The following is a 12,314-nucleotide window of genomic DNA, read 5'->3' as shown; positions in this document are numbered from 1 at the left end:
TATATTTTTCGGGGTAAGAGGGCCAAATAAGCTTGTACCATCATCCCAGAGGTTAAGAATTCATGCTGAGTTTAGATATTAAACCAGTTTAACCTCAAAGACAGTCTGGAATGATGAGAACGGAGACGCCAGCAAATGATGCCAACAAAAGAGAAGGAGAAGGAGAAGAGATGTAAAGGTCAACGCTGCCGGCATCACCGCTCAGGTATCTTAACTTATCGTACCACAACCAATGGCTGGCAAACTAATTCTTAGGCACATCTGTGGGCTGGAATGTGCTGCTCCTTCAAGCTAATCCCTCGCCGGCAAAACTTGTTTGTGACAATGAGGTAATTAAAACAGCACGGCGTGGCGTGAGAAACCAAACAATTGAGGCGAGAGGAAGCTTTCACTCTCACCAAACTGCGGACATCTTGTTCAGTCTTGTTGCCCTCTTCGGCCTCCACGTCGATGGGCACCAGAAAGTAAGCACCTGCAGAAAGGAACGAAGCTGTAAGCCCGAAAACCTGCCGAAACCAAACACTCTGTCTGGACAACAGGAGGCGAGTTCTTACTTGTATTGGAACAGAGTTGGCTCACGTTACAGTTTGATAGCGGAGAAGCTGAAAGACAATGAAAACATCAGGATTAGGGGTTGTTTCTTCTTAACGTAACACTAACTGTGTGTGCATTTACACTAACCTGATGAGAAAGATGCTCCAGATGTGCTCTGAATGGCAGATGTGGTTGGAGACGTTTGGGTGCTTGTTGAGCTGGGATTGGCCAGATTGGTGTTAGGGGACGAGGATGTGTCCATTCTTGCTGTGAGATCACTCCCTGAAATTAAAATTAAAATGAGAGGCCATGTTTTAAACTGTATTGAAAGACTTTTGCCCGACAGTTGAAGTAAGATTATTTCCCAGTATGTCTCTAAGTCGAGTGTTTTAGATCATCTGGTTGAACTGTTGGACATCTTTCTCGTGCCAGCTGCTGTTTTGACACGTCTCAGCCTTTAATTTAGTGACTATGATGTTATCTTATGGTCAAAAAATAGACGATGAAATGAAATGATCCTTAAGTCTCTGTTGTTCTTTATTATTTCCTTAAATCATAATATTATCAGAACCACCATAGATTATGAATTAAAAGTTAGAAAAAAAGTTACATTTGTCCATAAATTTCTGCAACTTTTTAATTTTGTCAAAATAACGGACAAAATTACAACAATTTCACTCAAAATTATTATTTTTTGGCATTTTTTCCACATTATTGTTATTATAATGTTGCTGTAATTGTGACAATTGATGATCAAAATTACATAAATGGGCACGAAAATGAAATAATTCATCAAAACTAGAAAAGCAGACACTGAAATGAAATTTCTGCTTTTCTTATAATTTGCTGTCAATATAATGTGACTGTAATTAATACAAATTACAGACAGAACACCACCAAATGATTAAAATGATCCTTGAATTTCTACTACTTTTCCTACTTTACTGACATTTTAAAGTTATAATAACCGATCAACATGACTACAAAACTACAGAAAATAGTCTCAGATTGAAACTATGCTTGATTTTCATCATTTGCTCACATAACAATGTAAAAACATCAAACCAAACTGATGGACGAGACTTGAAATACTGGTCCAAATGTAAATTTCTGCATTTTTCTAATCATTTGTTTCCAATATAATGTTACTGCAGTTCATGTAAGGGATGGAAATGGCATCACAAAGGAGGCCTAAATTAAAATCATGTTTACATTTCTACCACTTTTCCTTTTTTACTAATAAACTCATTAAAACCAATCAAAATTAAATAATGCTTAAATTTCTGCTGCTGATTATAAGTTACTGACATAATAGTGAAATAACATCCGAGCAAAATAATGAAAAAAAATTTAAACAAATAAAAACTGTAATGATTTACTGCCATTATAATGTTACTATAATCGGTACAAATCACAGAAATGACACCACAAATTGAGCCCAATTTGAAATTAAAGTCATTATAACCAACCATTATGATGGATAAAGTTACACAAAATTGTCCCAGAGTGAAACTATGCTTACATTTCTGCAACTTTCTTATAATTTATTGACATAATAACGTTATCATATCGAAGCAAAATAAAGGACAACCCTGATAAAATGGGCCCAAACTGAAATTTCAAGCTTCTTTTATCATCTACTGCCATCAGAGCGTGAGAGGCGTTTCTACACGTGAAAGCTCTCATTCACGAGAGGCGGCATCAGTGAAAACAGCAGTTTGCAAAATAGATGCTGACACCCACGACTGAGTAGATAAACAAATGAGCAGCACGATGCAGAAACTCCATCAGCACAACAAACCAGCAGAGATCTCAAAGTCACAGCTTGATTTTGTAAACTCGCTGCTGAAGAGAAAACAGGTGGGGATGTTGTTATCGTCTGAAGGTGATGCTTACCAGGCGAACGCAGGAATGACCGGCTCATTCCAAGAGTAGCAGCTGAAACAGTGAATGTGGTTATTCAGTCCAATCTGTCTTTTCCTGCAGCTTCTTCTAACAAAACAATTCTGACTCTGTGGCATTCTTGAAAAGCACATTTACATGTAAGGAAGCATTTTGGTTAGATAAAGGTCGCATGTCCAACTCCTGCATGGACAATAAAACTACTCTACAAGCATTGGCGAACACAAATAGACAAACAAAGACACACAACATGCAGAGTGTGAGTCACCTGAATACACACCATTGTTAAGGTCTCTGTAAACACGAATCCTGCGTCTGAACCGTTTCTTGTCTACAAGACACATAAAAACATGCAACATTCAACATCCGACATGCACCGAGAACATGCAGCGCTACAGATTTAGAGATGAAGATACCAAAGACTGATGAGCGGCGTGGTTTGCATGCACTACCGACGTTTTAAACAAATGATGTCTGGACCTTTAGGAAATTGCTATTTTGGGACGTGTTGGACGACACAAGTCTTAAAACTGTAGACTGAATTGCAGTACCTTGGATTGTGGCTGCATGAAAGAGGATTTTTCCATTCTCCTGTTGGTAGCCTTATAAAGAAACTGTCTTTTTTAGGGAGTTCTTTCCATTTGCAGAAAGAAAAATCTTTCTAGTGTGAATTTCTAGCAGTTTTAGATTCCTGTGACGCCCTAAATATGAACATATCAGACTCATAACGTTGAATCCTTGAGTCTGTCATTCATACCTGCACCAACAGCTAGAATTAATTTAAATGTTAAATTTATTCTTGACATGCTACTTTCATGTCAGGCGTTCCAGCATCCAATTAAAAACATGATTTATCTAATGGTTTAAAGCAGTCAGATTTTATCTCTTGCATGCCTCCTTGGTGGCTGTTAATGATCTGACGTTGCTCTTTTGTAATTATGTGATCTCATGCTACCATTTGGTTTCGCTTACAAAAAGTCGTAAAGGTTAAATTATTTTATTCTTTCAAAACATCAAGCTAAAAATGCATGCTTCAGAACTTCCATACAACACATTGCTAACATGCTGTGCTATGTTTTATGATGTAATACATGCCCCGCATTCTTTTACAAATGCAGTCGACAGTTAGTTCACAAAGTCATTCATGCATAAACTATCTACGGATTGTAATGGGAAGGTTAGTTTTTTTCCCGTCCGTCTCACCACAGTAGAGGTACGGGTTGGTCCGTCTCGCTTTGGGACTGGTCAGTCCCCAGTAACGGGCGTTCCAGCCAATCACAGTGCCGTCCTCGCACAACCCGTGGTGACGCAGGTCCGCCCACATGCGGAACAAGTACAGCTCCACCTGTCCGAGGTTGGCCCTGGGCGGCTGGTCTCTGGGACGACAGCCCAGCCACAGGGAGCCGTAGGGGGGGATGGCCGTGGCGATGGCCGTCCTCGTGGCCACCAGTCTCCCGTCGACCTGGAACATTCACACAACTTGTGTTGCTAACATAAAGGGCACTGAATAGGTGGACGTTCAGAAGAATACTGTCCACAATGCTACCAAACCTCCTTACGTTTGTTTTTATTCTAAAGAGGGCCACTTGACCTCTCTTCCCAGTGGGTCAATGGCCCTTTCCTCAATGGGAGAATGGCCCATTGGCCCATTATCAGATCTTAAAACACTAAAAAGTAGTCTGACCAAACACATTTTGAATGAACCTCTGGGCGAGCCAAAATCATTCATAGGAGAACATGAAAACAAACAGTTAAATTATCATCACAATTAACCATGATAGTTTGGAACTTCCAGATTCATTTGCGACACCAAATAAACTGGTTTTGGATGGGCTGCCTTAACTGCTACCTTGTTTTGACTGCTGCCTGTCTGATTGTTGTTTCTTGTCCCTCCTCGGTGATTATATAGAAGGAAACTGGACTTTTGGTTCTTGAAGACATTTTACCGCTCATCCACGAGGCTTCCTCAGTTCTGACTGACTCGTTGGGAGTTACAGGTGTTTATTTTCGCCCTCAAATCACGTGGCGCATGGCAGCTAATGACCCAAAACTCAAGTGAATTAAGACTCACTAACATGGCGGTTTAACCGTCTGGGGAAGGATCTCAGGACTGCCTCATAAGCACCCGATGAGTGGCATCATAGACCCCAATCTGGGCTTAGAGGGGGCTGTTCCCATTTAACATTGATGGTTTCCTTCACTCTTTTCTCAAACCATCTGTTTTCTGTGTCCAGAATGCCCTAAAAAGAATGTCTCGTCTTCTGTAGATACAGCTGAACTTGTCCTGAGACGCTGTGTGATCATGTGATTTGGGATTAAAAATACACATTTGGGACTCGCAACCAGTCAGTTAGAGCTGAGGAAACCCTGTAAGTAATAAAAGAATCACGCTACAACTAGAAAAAATTTTCAAAAGCTGCATTAATAAGACCTGAGTGGTGTTAAAGTGGAGGTAGCCTTTAAGTTGCAGTGATCATCCCCACTGGTTTAACGTGCAAAACATTGTCAGCTTGTATACAGTTGTCTGAATTTGCCATTTTTAAAACTACATTACAGCAAATCTACAAACTTTACAATTCTATATAATTGGACAAAGCTACAGGTTGCTATCAACATTTACATTAGCATTTTCTAGCTTGCTATAAAACACTACTGGTAATATTCACCACAGCTGTACAGAATCTGTTCTCATGCAGCTCAGTAAGTCAAAAACCTACTCGGCTTTCCTACGCATACTTTGGTCTGCTTGTCTAAACAATATCTGCTTTGCAGTGAAGTGTTTCATTCAAAACTCCACCTTGAACTTGTGGTGTTTTTGCAGGACAACTTGTGTCAAGTTGTGAGTTGTTCAAACAAACTGTTTCTTTTTTTAGCAACACACAAACATACTTTTGTGCCCGAATGGCTTCATCAATGTTGGGAGTCAACGAAGTGTGTTTACTTGAGACGTAATCTTGTACTTTAGTTGAGAATTTATGCTGCTTTATACGTTCACTAAACAACAGTTCAGGAGAAAAAAATTGGCTTGACACTATACTTGCAATAACAATTACATACTTTAGCCTCAACAATGTCGTCAGTGCAGAACTTTTAATTGTTACAATGTAGAAAACTTTTCTATAAGTAGAGGTTATAAATAGTTCCTGCATCACTGGGTAAACTATGGAAGCATTACCTCCAGGCTGAAGGTGTTTCCCACACCGTCTCTCCTCAGACACACCCTGTGCCACTGAAACAGTGAGAGCCGCAGAGGAAATCGGTGTCGGACTCGTAGGAGCCACGCATAGATGGCATCCTGGTCCCCCTCCAGACCTAACTCAGGCTTGGGTGCGTGGACCGAGCTGTAAGAGAAGGCCACCCAGGCTCCTGGAACAACCACACGAATGTCCACGCACACGGTCATCTGAGAAAGCTGCGGCATGTAGGCCCTGTCCTGCAGGGTCCAGTGGTCTTCACAGCCATTTAATACTGCCTTAGTGTCTCCCAGGAAATAACCAAAAGCTGCAAGGGGCGAAAGAAATCCAGATTTAAAGTGGTAATAGGGCTGCAGAGCTGCATTTAGTCTCAATGGCTGCGCAAAGAGTTTTAAATGAATTGAGCCATTTCAAGCTAAAAGCCTCTCAGGGAGCAAGAAAATCATATGTCCTTGAATTCAAATCAACATTAAAAACTCTATATTTCCTTTTTTTTTTTCCTTCTTGAATTACCTGAAGCTGGAGGAGCTGCCAGCAGCAGCAGCAAACACATGAACAGAAGGAACCGAGGTCTCCATCTCCACGGCCCTTCAAACCAAAGGCTATCCATCCTCCTGGAAACATGAGACAGCAGTTCATTCATCCCTCCTCCTCCTGTTTCATTTAATTTTTAGTTTAGTTGTCATTGCACCTGTCTATCACTCACTCATGCTGTCACAAAAATTCGAATGAAATGTCAAGCGTTGTTAGCAAACACAAGAACTGCCAGCTTCCTCTTCCCATATGTCTGTAATGCTCATCCTCTTTCGTGCAAATCTGAGTTTCTAGACGTGGATGCCATCACAGTGTCTCATTGTTTCAGCCGTGGGATTACATAGAAATTCCCCTTTACAGCTTGTAAGCTAAAACGATCTAATATTATCCCTGCCTTTGTGTGTGGGGAAGGATTGACCGCGGGGCAGGGGTGGACACAGCGGATTGGGTTGCACCTGACTGCGTTTGCACCTTTGAAAGACGCAGGTTATTGTTGCGCCAGTATTTATGTCGCTGCTATACTTCGGTTCACGCCTGCAACATTCGGATGCACACAATGCTATGCAGAACTTCAGGAAAATCAAAGCATCCTACGTGAGATAATAGTTACTGTCGGTGACGTTACGAGAAATTATGCAACCTGCCGTGCAAGCGAGTCTGGAGTAATCGCCTCAGAAATTGGATATAGTGAATGTTAGCCAGCAGTTGACGATTTGCATCATTTCCTTTTAATGTGTAGTAGACTTTCAGAGCACCTGTGAATGAACTTTAGCTCTGGTTTGGTCCCCAAAACTCTGCTAAAGGGTAACTTTACCTGTTGGGTAACTACAGCTACAGGTTGGTAGCACACAGTGTGGCACTAAAAAGCAAAAGCACAATAACTTGAAGGCCCAAATCTGACTTTAAGATGAGATCTTGCAATTTAAAACATATTATATAACCAGAAAACATTGGTGGAAACCCAACTCCAGTGGCGACACAAACGCTGGTTCATGCTTGTGATTTCATTAAACTAATTTTACCCACTTTCTCCTTCTTATGCTCTCATATCCAAGAGTCAAACTGACTTTAAATGACATATTTTAATGTATTCAATGCATGAATTAATCTGTTGTACTCGCCTCTTGGTACAAAAGGACAAGAGATGGACACAGAGCAAGAACACGCTTTTGGTGGTTACTGCATTTTCCCTAGATATTGTCTTTTATATTGTTTGTAAGGTATCTGACCTTTTTTTTCTGTAATAATCATTAAAAATGAGGTTTCATCTAACATAAACACAAATCAGCCACAACAATAAAACTTCTTGCCTGATATTGTGCCAGAAAAACAGCTCTGAGACCAGTTCAAAATCTCTGAGGGTGTGTCATGGTATCCGGCAGCAAAACAGATCCTTTAAATCCTGGATGTTACCTCCATGGTTTGGACTTCGGATTTTGGATTTGGAAGTCAAGTCAACACCTCGAATTCTTTGCCATGTTCCCCAAATAATTCCTGAACAGCTTCAGCAGTGTGGCGGGGAGCTTTATCTGGCTAAAAGCAACCATTGTTTTCAGGTAATACTGCTGCCATGAAGGGTTAAACGTGGTCTGCAGAAGTATTTAAAAGCCCATGAATGCAGGACTAAAGGTTCCCCAGCAGAGCATCACTGAGGGCATCACGCTCGGTTGTCCCCATGATGCCAAAGAAAGTCTGGCTCATCAAAACAGTCCTCATTTGTCGTTCTTCCATGCCCATTTCAGTAGGTTTCATGAACGGACAGAGTCAGCGTTGGCACTCCTACCCCGTACACAGCAAGCTGAGCTGCATTGTGTGTTCTGACATCTTTCTATTATAGGCAGCAATAAGGTTTTCAGTCATTTGTGCAACAGTAGCTCTCCTGTGGGATTAAGCCACAAGGGCATCAATAGGGCCTGGGTATCTATTTACTGGTTGTCTTTCCTTGTACCACTTTCAGTGAACATTGTGTACCAGGAACACCCCACAACAACACCTGGCGTTTTGGGAAATGCTCTGACCCAGTCTTCTCGCCACCAGCCAGTCGCTCAGATCCTGTTCTTGCCTGTTTTCCCAGCTTGCAACACATCAAATTGGAGAACTCATTGTTCTTGCTGTCTAATATAACCCACCCACTGACAGGTGCCACTGTAACGAGATAATCAGTGTTATTACCTTCACCTGTCAGCGTAATGCTGAGGCTGGTCGCTGTGTACCTGGTGGTGGTGGAGAGATTGTTTCTGAAATAAAACAGTGAAACTAAAACTTTGGAACTAACTTAAAGAAAGAGTCATTTAGCCGCTGACCTCAACTTACATAAACCTATAAAGATTTTAACCTTATTACAATAAAAATGTGTATCTGCAATGAAATTCCCTCATTTGTAGACACATTAGTGTTATCCTCTTGTATGATTTTTATACTGAATAGAACCAAGCAGCCTCTGCATTTCCTTCTTCTGTATTCACTGCAATTCTTCATCATTATTTGGCATTTCGGATGTGACTCATTTGTTCAGACAAGGTGTTTGGTATCTGTACATTACCTGTACCGGAATATTTATTCACACTCACCACCACATGCGTACGCTTGTGCACGCACTTTCATTGTGCCGTATTACAGGGAGTGTCTGCAATTACACAGGACCTTATTTTTAAAAAATGCTGATCTACAGGGTTTGCTGGATGAAGGACGCATTAGTCGTGTTTGATCCATTAAATTATATAAGTAGACACACATAAAATGTCATGATTCACGTTTGGAAATGTATTTGTCTAATACTGCTCGCTCACTTATGCTCCACAGTGGTGTCTCTTTGTTTTGTTCCTGCACTAATTCAACATAAAGATTGTGATTTTTAAATCCTAAACCTCTCCTGTCTGATCACGCGAACCCGTATTTGCACTAAGCTGTGAGGTTCATGTGTCATGTCAGAAAAAGACACAACACTTGTTGGAGCCTTGAGGCTACACAGAAGCTACGCTCCTATTGTCGCTTCTAAAATATGTTCCCACCGTCTGGCTGTGTTTTGAAGTCAAAATAGTGCTGCAGAGTTATTTCCACATTCAGTCTTCTTCTCCGTGCTTGTCTTTCATTTACAACATTCTTGAAGTCAGAGGGGAACTTTTGACATTGTTGGAGGCATCTTCCACAAGTTCCACAGAGGAAATATCCCAATATTTAAGTTTCCTCTGTTTACTTTAACTAATAATAGCTCATAAAGGACTTACCTGATGCTTCTCAAAAGCATCTGCAGTCTTTGTACGTGTGAGTATTCTCATATGTGTGGATCCTACGGAGGAAGACTCGTCTTCTTCACTCTGCTCTGCACATGTGTCTCCATCACCCTCATGTTCCCGCTCATCTGTCTTTGACCAGTCTCAAAGAAATTGCCAGCTTCTGTCCTCAGTTGCTCTCCGTTGTTCCTTCGGTATCAGCCTCTCTCTTACACAAGAGCATCATCCGTAGCGTCAGGTGGCTGGAGTTTGTGGGTGTGTTTGTGTGTGTCAAGGTGCGTTCAGGAAATCAGCAAATTCTGAAACGCGAGGTCTGCACGGTAGAGGAAATAACGACACACCCCCACGGAATAGGAAGAGGAGGGAGAGAGAGAGAGGTGATACAAACATACCTGGTCGGGGTGGTATGAATGTGAATCTATCCATCTATCTGTCTTGATCTTTGTTTTTTTTTTCTACTATCCCTGCATGGCTCGAGGGCAACAGCTGGCAATACAGGATGCAGGGCCAGACGGTTCCTGCACAGAGTATTAGCCTTTATCTGGTATGTGTGTGTGTCCATGAGAAAAGTGTGCAGCATGGGCAAACAGCAAAAAAGAAAAAAACCCACACAGACAATAAATACAGACGAGGCTCCAGTATGAAATAATAGATTCAGGTTGACAAACCGGTCAAACATCTTGATGGCTGGGCTGTGAATCTGAGGAATGGCATCTGACGTCAGATGTAAAATAAATCCAAACAAGACAGTAGCAGCCTCAGGGCGACACGGTTACACAAATCTCAGTGTCTTGTCTGCTGCATGTGTGTGTGTGTGTGTTTGTGTGTGTGTGTGTGTGTGCATCTGCTGTAGTTAATTAAGAAGCTGACCGTTGACCACAAGGGGGCAATAAAGACTACGGTTTTATTTATTTTTTTCTTTCCACTGTGGATCAAGTGTCTGCCATTGTTCACTTTTCCTGAGGGGGTAACGAAACAGTATCAGATCGGTGAAGCAGAGCAGAGCTGCGGCACGTTACCGCTGCTCTCGGGTGACACAGCAGTTTTGGGTGAGTTACTTATCGGAGCACAGTTCAAGCACGAGTGAATCAAAATCCCGACGGCAAACTCGTCTTCTTCTGCTACATTAAATCTGTCCAATATGTTTTACTTTCAAAACACACACAAGCCCAGAACATCACCTATGCTCAAGTGGGTACTTCTTTACCTGCTGACTCTGACGCTTCCAACAGGTTATTTTTTGGTTTTTAAAGAAAATATCTCAACCAATATTGAAAGGATTGTTAGGAAATTGGGTACAGATGTTCATGTTTTCCTCACAGTGTAGCACAAAAAATAACAATCTCCAGGCTAAGATTTTAGTTTGACCAGCAGGGGAGCAAGCAGCAGGATGCACAAGTGAAGGATCAGTCATATGTTTTACATGGTGGAGGCCTTAAGCACCAACACTACCATCCATCCATTATCTATACACCGCTTAATCCTCACCCTGGACAGGTCACCAGTCTATCACAGGGCTACACTTAGAGACAGACAACCAGCACACTCACATTCACACCTACAGACAATTTAGAATCACCAATTAACCTCAACATGTTTTTGGACTGTGTGGGAGGAAGCCGGAGAACCCGGAGAGAACCCACGCTGCACAGGGGAGAACATGCAAACTTCACGCAGAAAGATCTCGGGTGTCCTCACTGGGACACGAACTGGCGACCTTCTTGCAGCGAGGCAATGATGCTAACCACCGCCCCGAGCAGTACCAGTGTAAATGTTATGCCAGCATCAGTGAATAAGGTGGTGACCAAAAAGTAGCCCAATTTATCACAAAAGCAACATATATTCAGTTCCATGTTGTGTGTCTAATTTTCTCAATTTGGTGGTACCCAAGAGCCATTGGATGTCACACCAAAACAAATAGGCACATCGGCCATACTTCTCCCTGCCCCAGTCCACATGCAACCATTAGCCCATGCTAGTATTGTAAAAGGCATCTAGCTGTCGTAAACTCAAGAAGAAGCTGTAAAAGAAAGCTGTAGAACCCCAGGTGCAACTCTCACACCTACCGGAAGTGCAACAAGTGCACACAAATGAAGTAAAATAACACAAATACTTTGCTTTTAAATTCTTTGGATTCTCATAGTGCCAGCTGACTGCACCTTTGCTTGTCCAATCTGGTGTCAGAGGTCATTGTCTGCTTAGAAGTGCCGGGAGGGCCAACAGTTTCCAGAAGGAGGGACTTATGCACTTAGATGAATACATAAACTGACCGCCAAAACAACACGCAGGCAGGTTGTGACTTCACTCTCTGCTACTGTATGTTTGCTGCTCTGTTAATGTTGTATTGATGTTCAAAACCTCGCGTACTGCACCTTTAGTGTTCTTTCTCTCTGACCTTGTTTACTTTAGTTCTCTCATTTCTCAACAATCTCCCACTAAGACCCAAACCAGATGCCTTCCAGATGCCTTGCATGCTAAAACACTGCTGATTTATTGTGCATGAATGTCAGCTGCAGGCCATCGTTTTAGGTTTTTGACTCCAACATCTCCTACCACTGGCCTATTTTACTCGCGAAAACCAAACAGCAACAGAATCGGCAGTAAGCTGCATTTGGATTGACAGCGAAGGAGTGTGGGAGGTGTTGGTGGTTTCTGGCGGCAGAACCAAGTCTTGTGTGTTTCTACCCTGAGGGTGCAATCTTAACTTTGATCGAATGGGCTATTGGTTATGGAGAGAAAGGCAGTTTTATTTTGGAAAACACACATTTTTTTTGATTACCGTACGAATCCTTTCACACCTCCCTGAGCTTAGCACTGAAGGCGCACTGTTTCCACAGGTTCCTGCAATCTACCGTTCCTACAGACAATGCAGCACAGCGGTTCACTAATTGTAGATTATATTTAGAAAGAACCACAT

General features: G+C 41.9%; 1 protein-coding gene across 1 annotated transcript in view; it reads right to left on the bottom strand.

Moving 5' to 3' along the window:
* adgrg2a (adhesion G protein-coupled receptor G2a) overlaps nt 1-5,857 on the bottom strand; it is a 28,608-nt gene extending 22,751 nt beyond the window's left edge. The window contains exons 1-3 of the mRNA XM_008292308.1: nt 5,612-5,857; nt 3,640-3,898; nt 399-472 (exon numbers count right to left, since the gene is read on the bottom strand). Of these exons, the coding sequence (XP_008290530.1) occupies nt 399-472; nt 3,640-3,898; nt 5,612-5,857 (579 nt within the window). The remainder of the gene's footprint in view (nt 1-398; nt 473-3,639; nt 3,899-5,611) is intronic.
* Nucleotides 5,858-12,314: the final 6,457 nt, after the last annotated feature.

This window comes from Stegastes partitus, unplaced genomic scaffold, assembly GCF_000690725.1.
Source record: "Stegastes partitus isolate 25-593 unplaced genomic scaffold, Stegastes_partitus-1.0.2 Scaffold800, whole genome shotgun sequence".
NCBI lineage: Eukaryota > Metazoa > Chordata > Actinopteri > Pomacentridae > Stegastes > Stegastes partitus.
The sequence above is the reverse complement of the archived record's forward strand: the minus strand, read 5'-3'. Positions and strand labels throughout refer to the sequence as shown.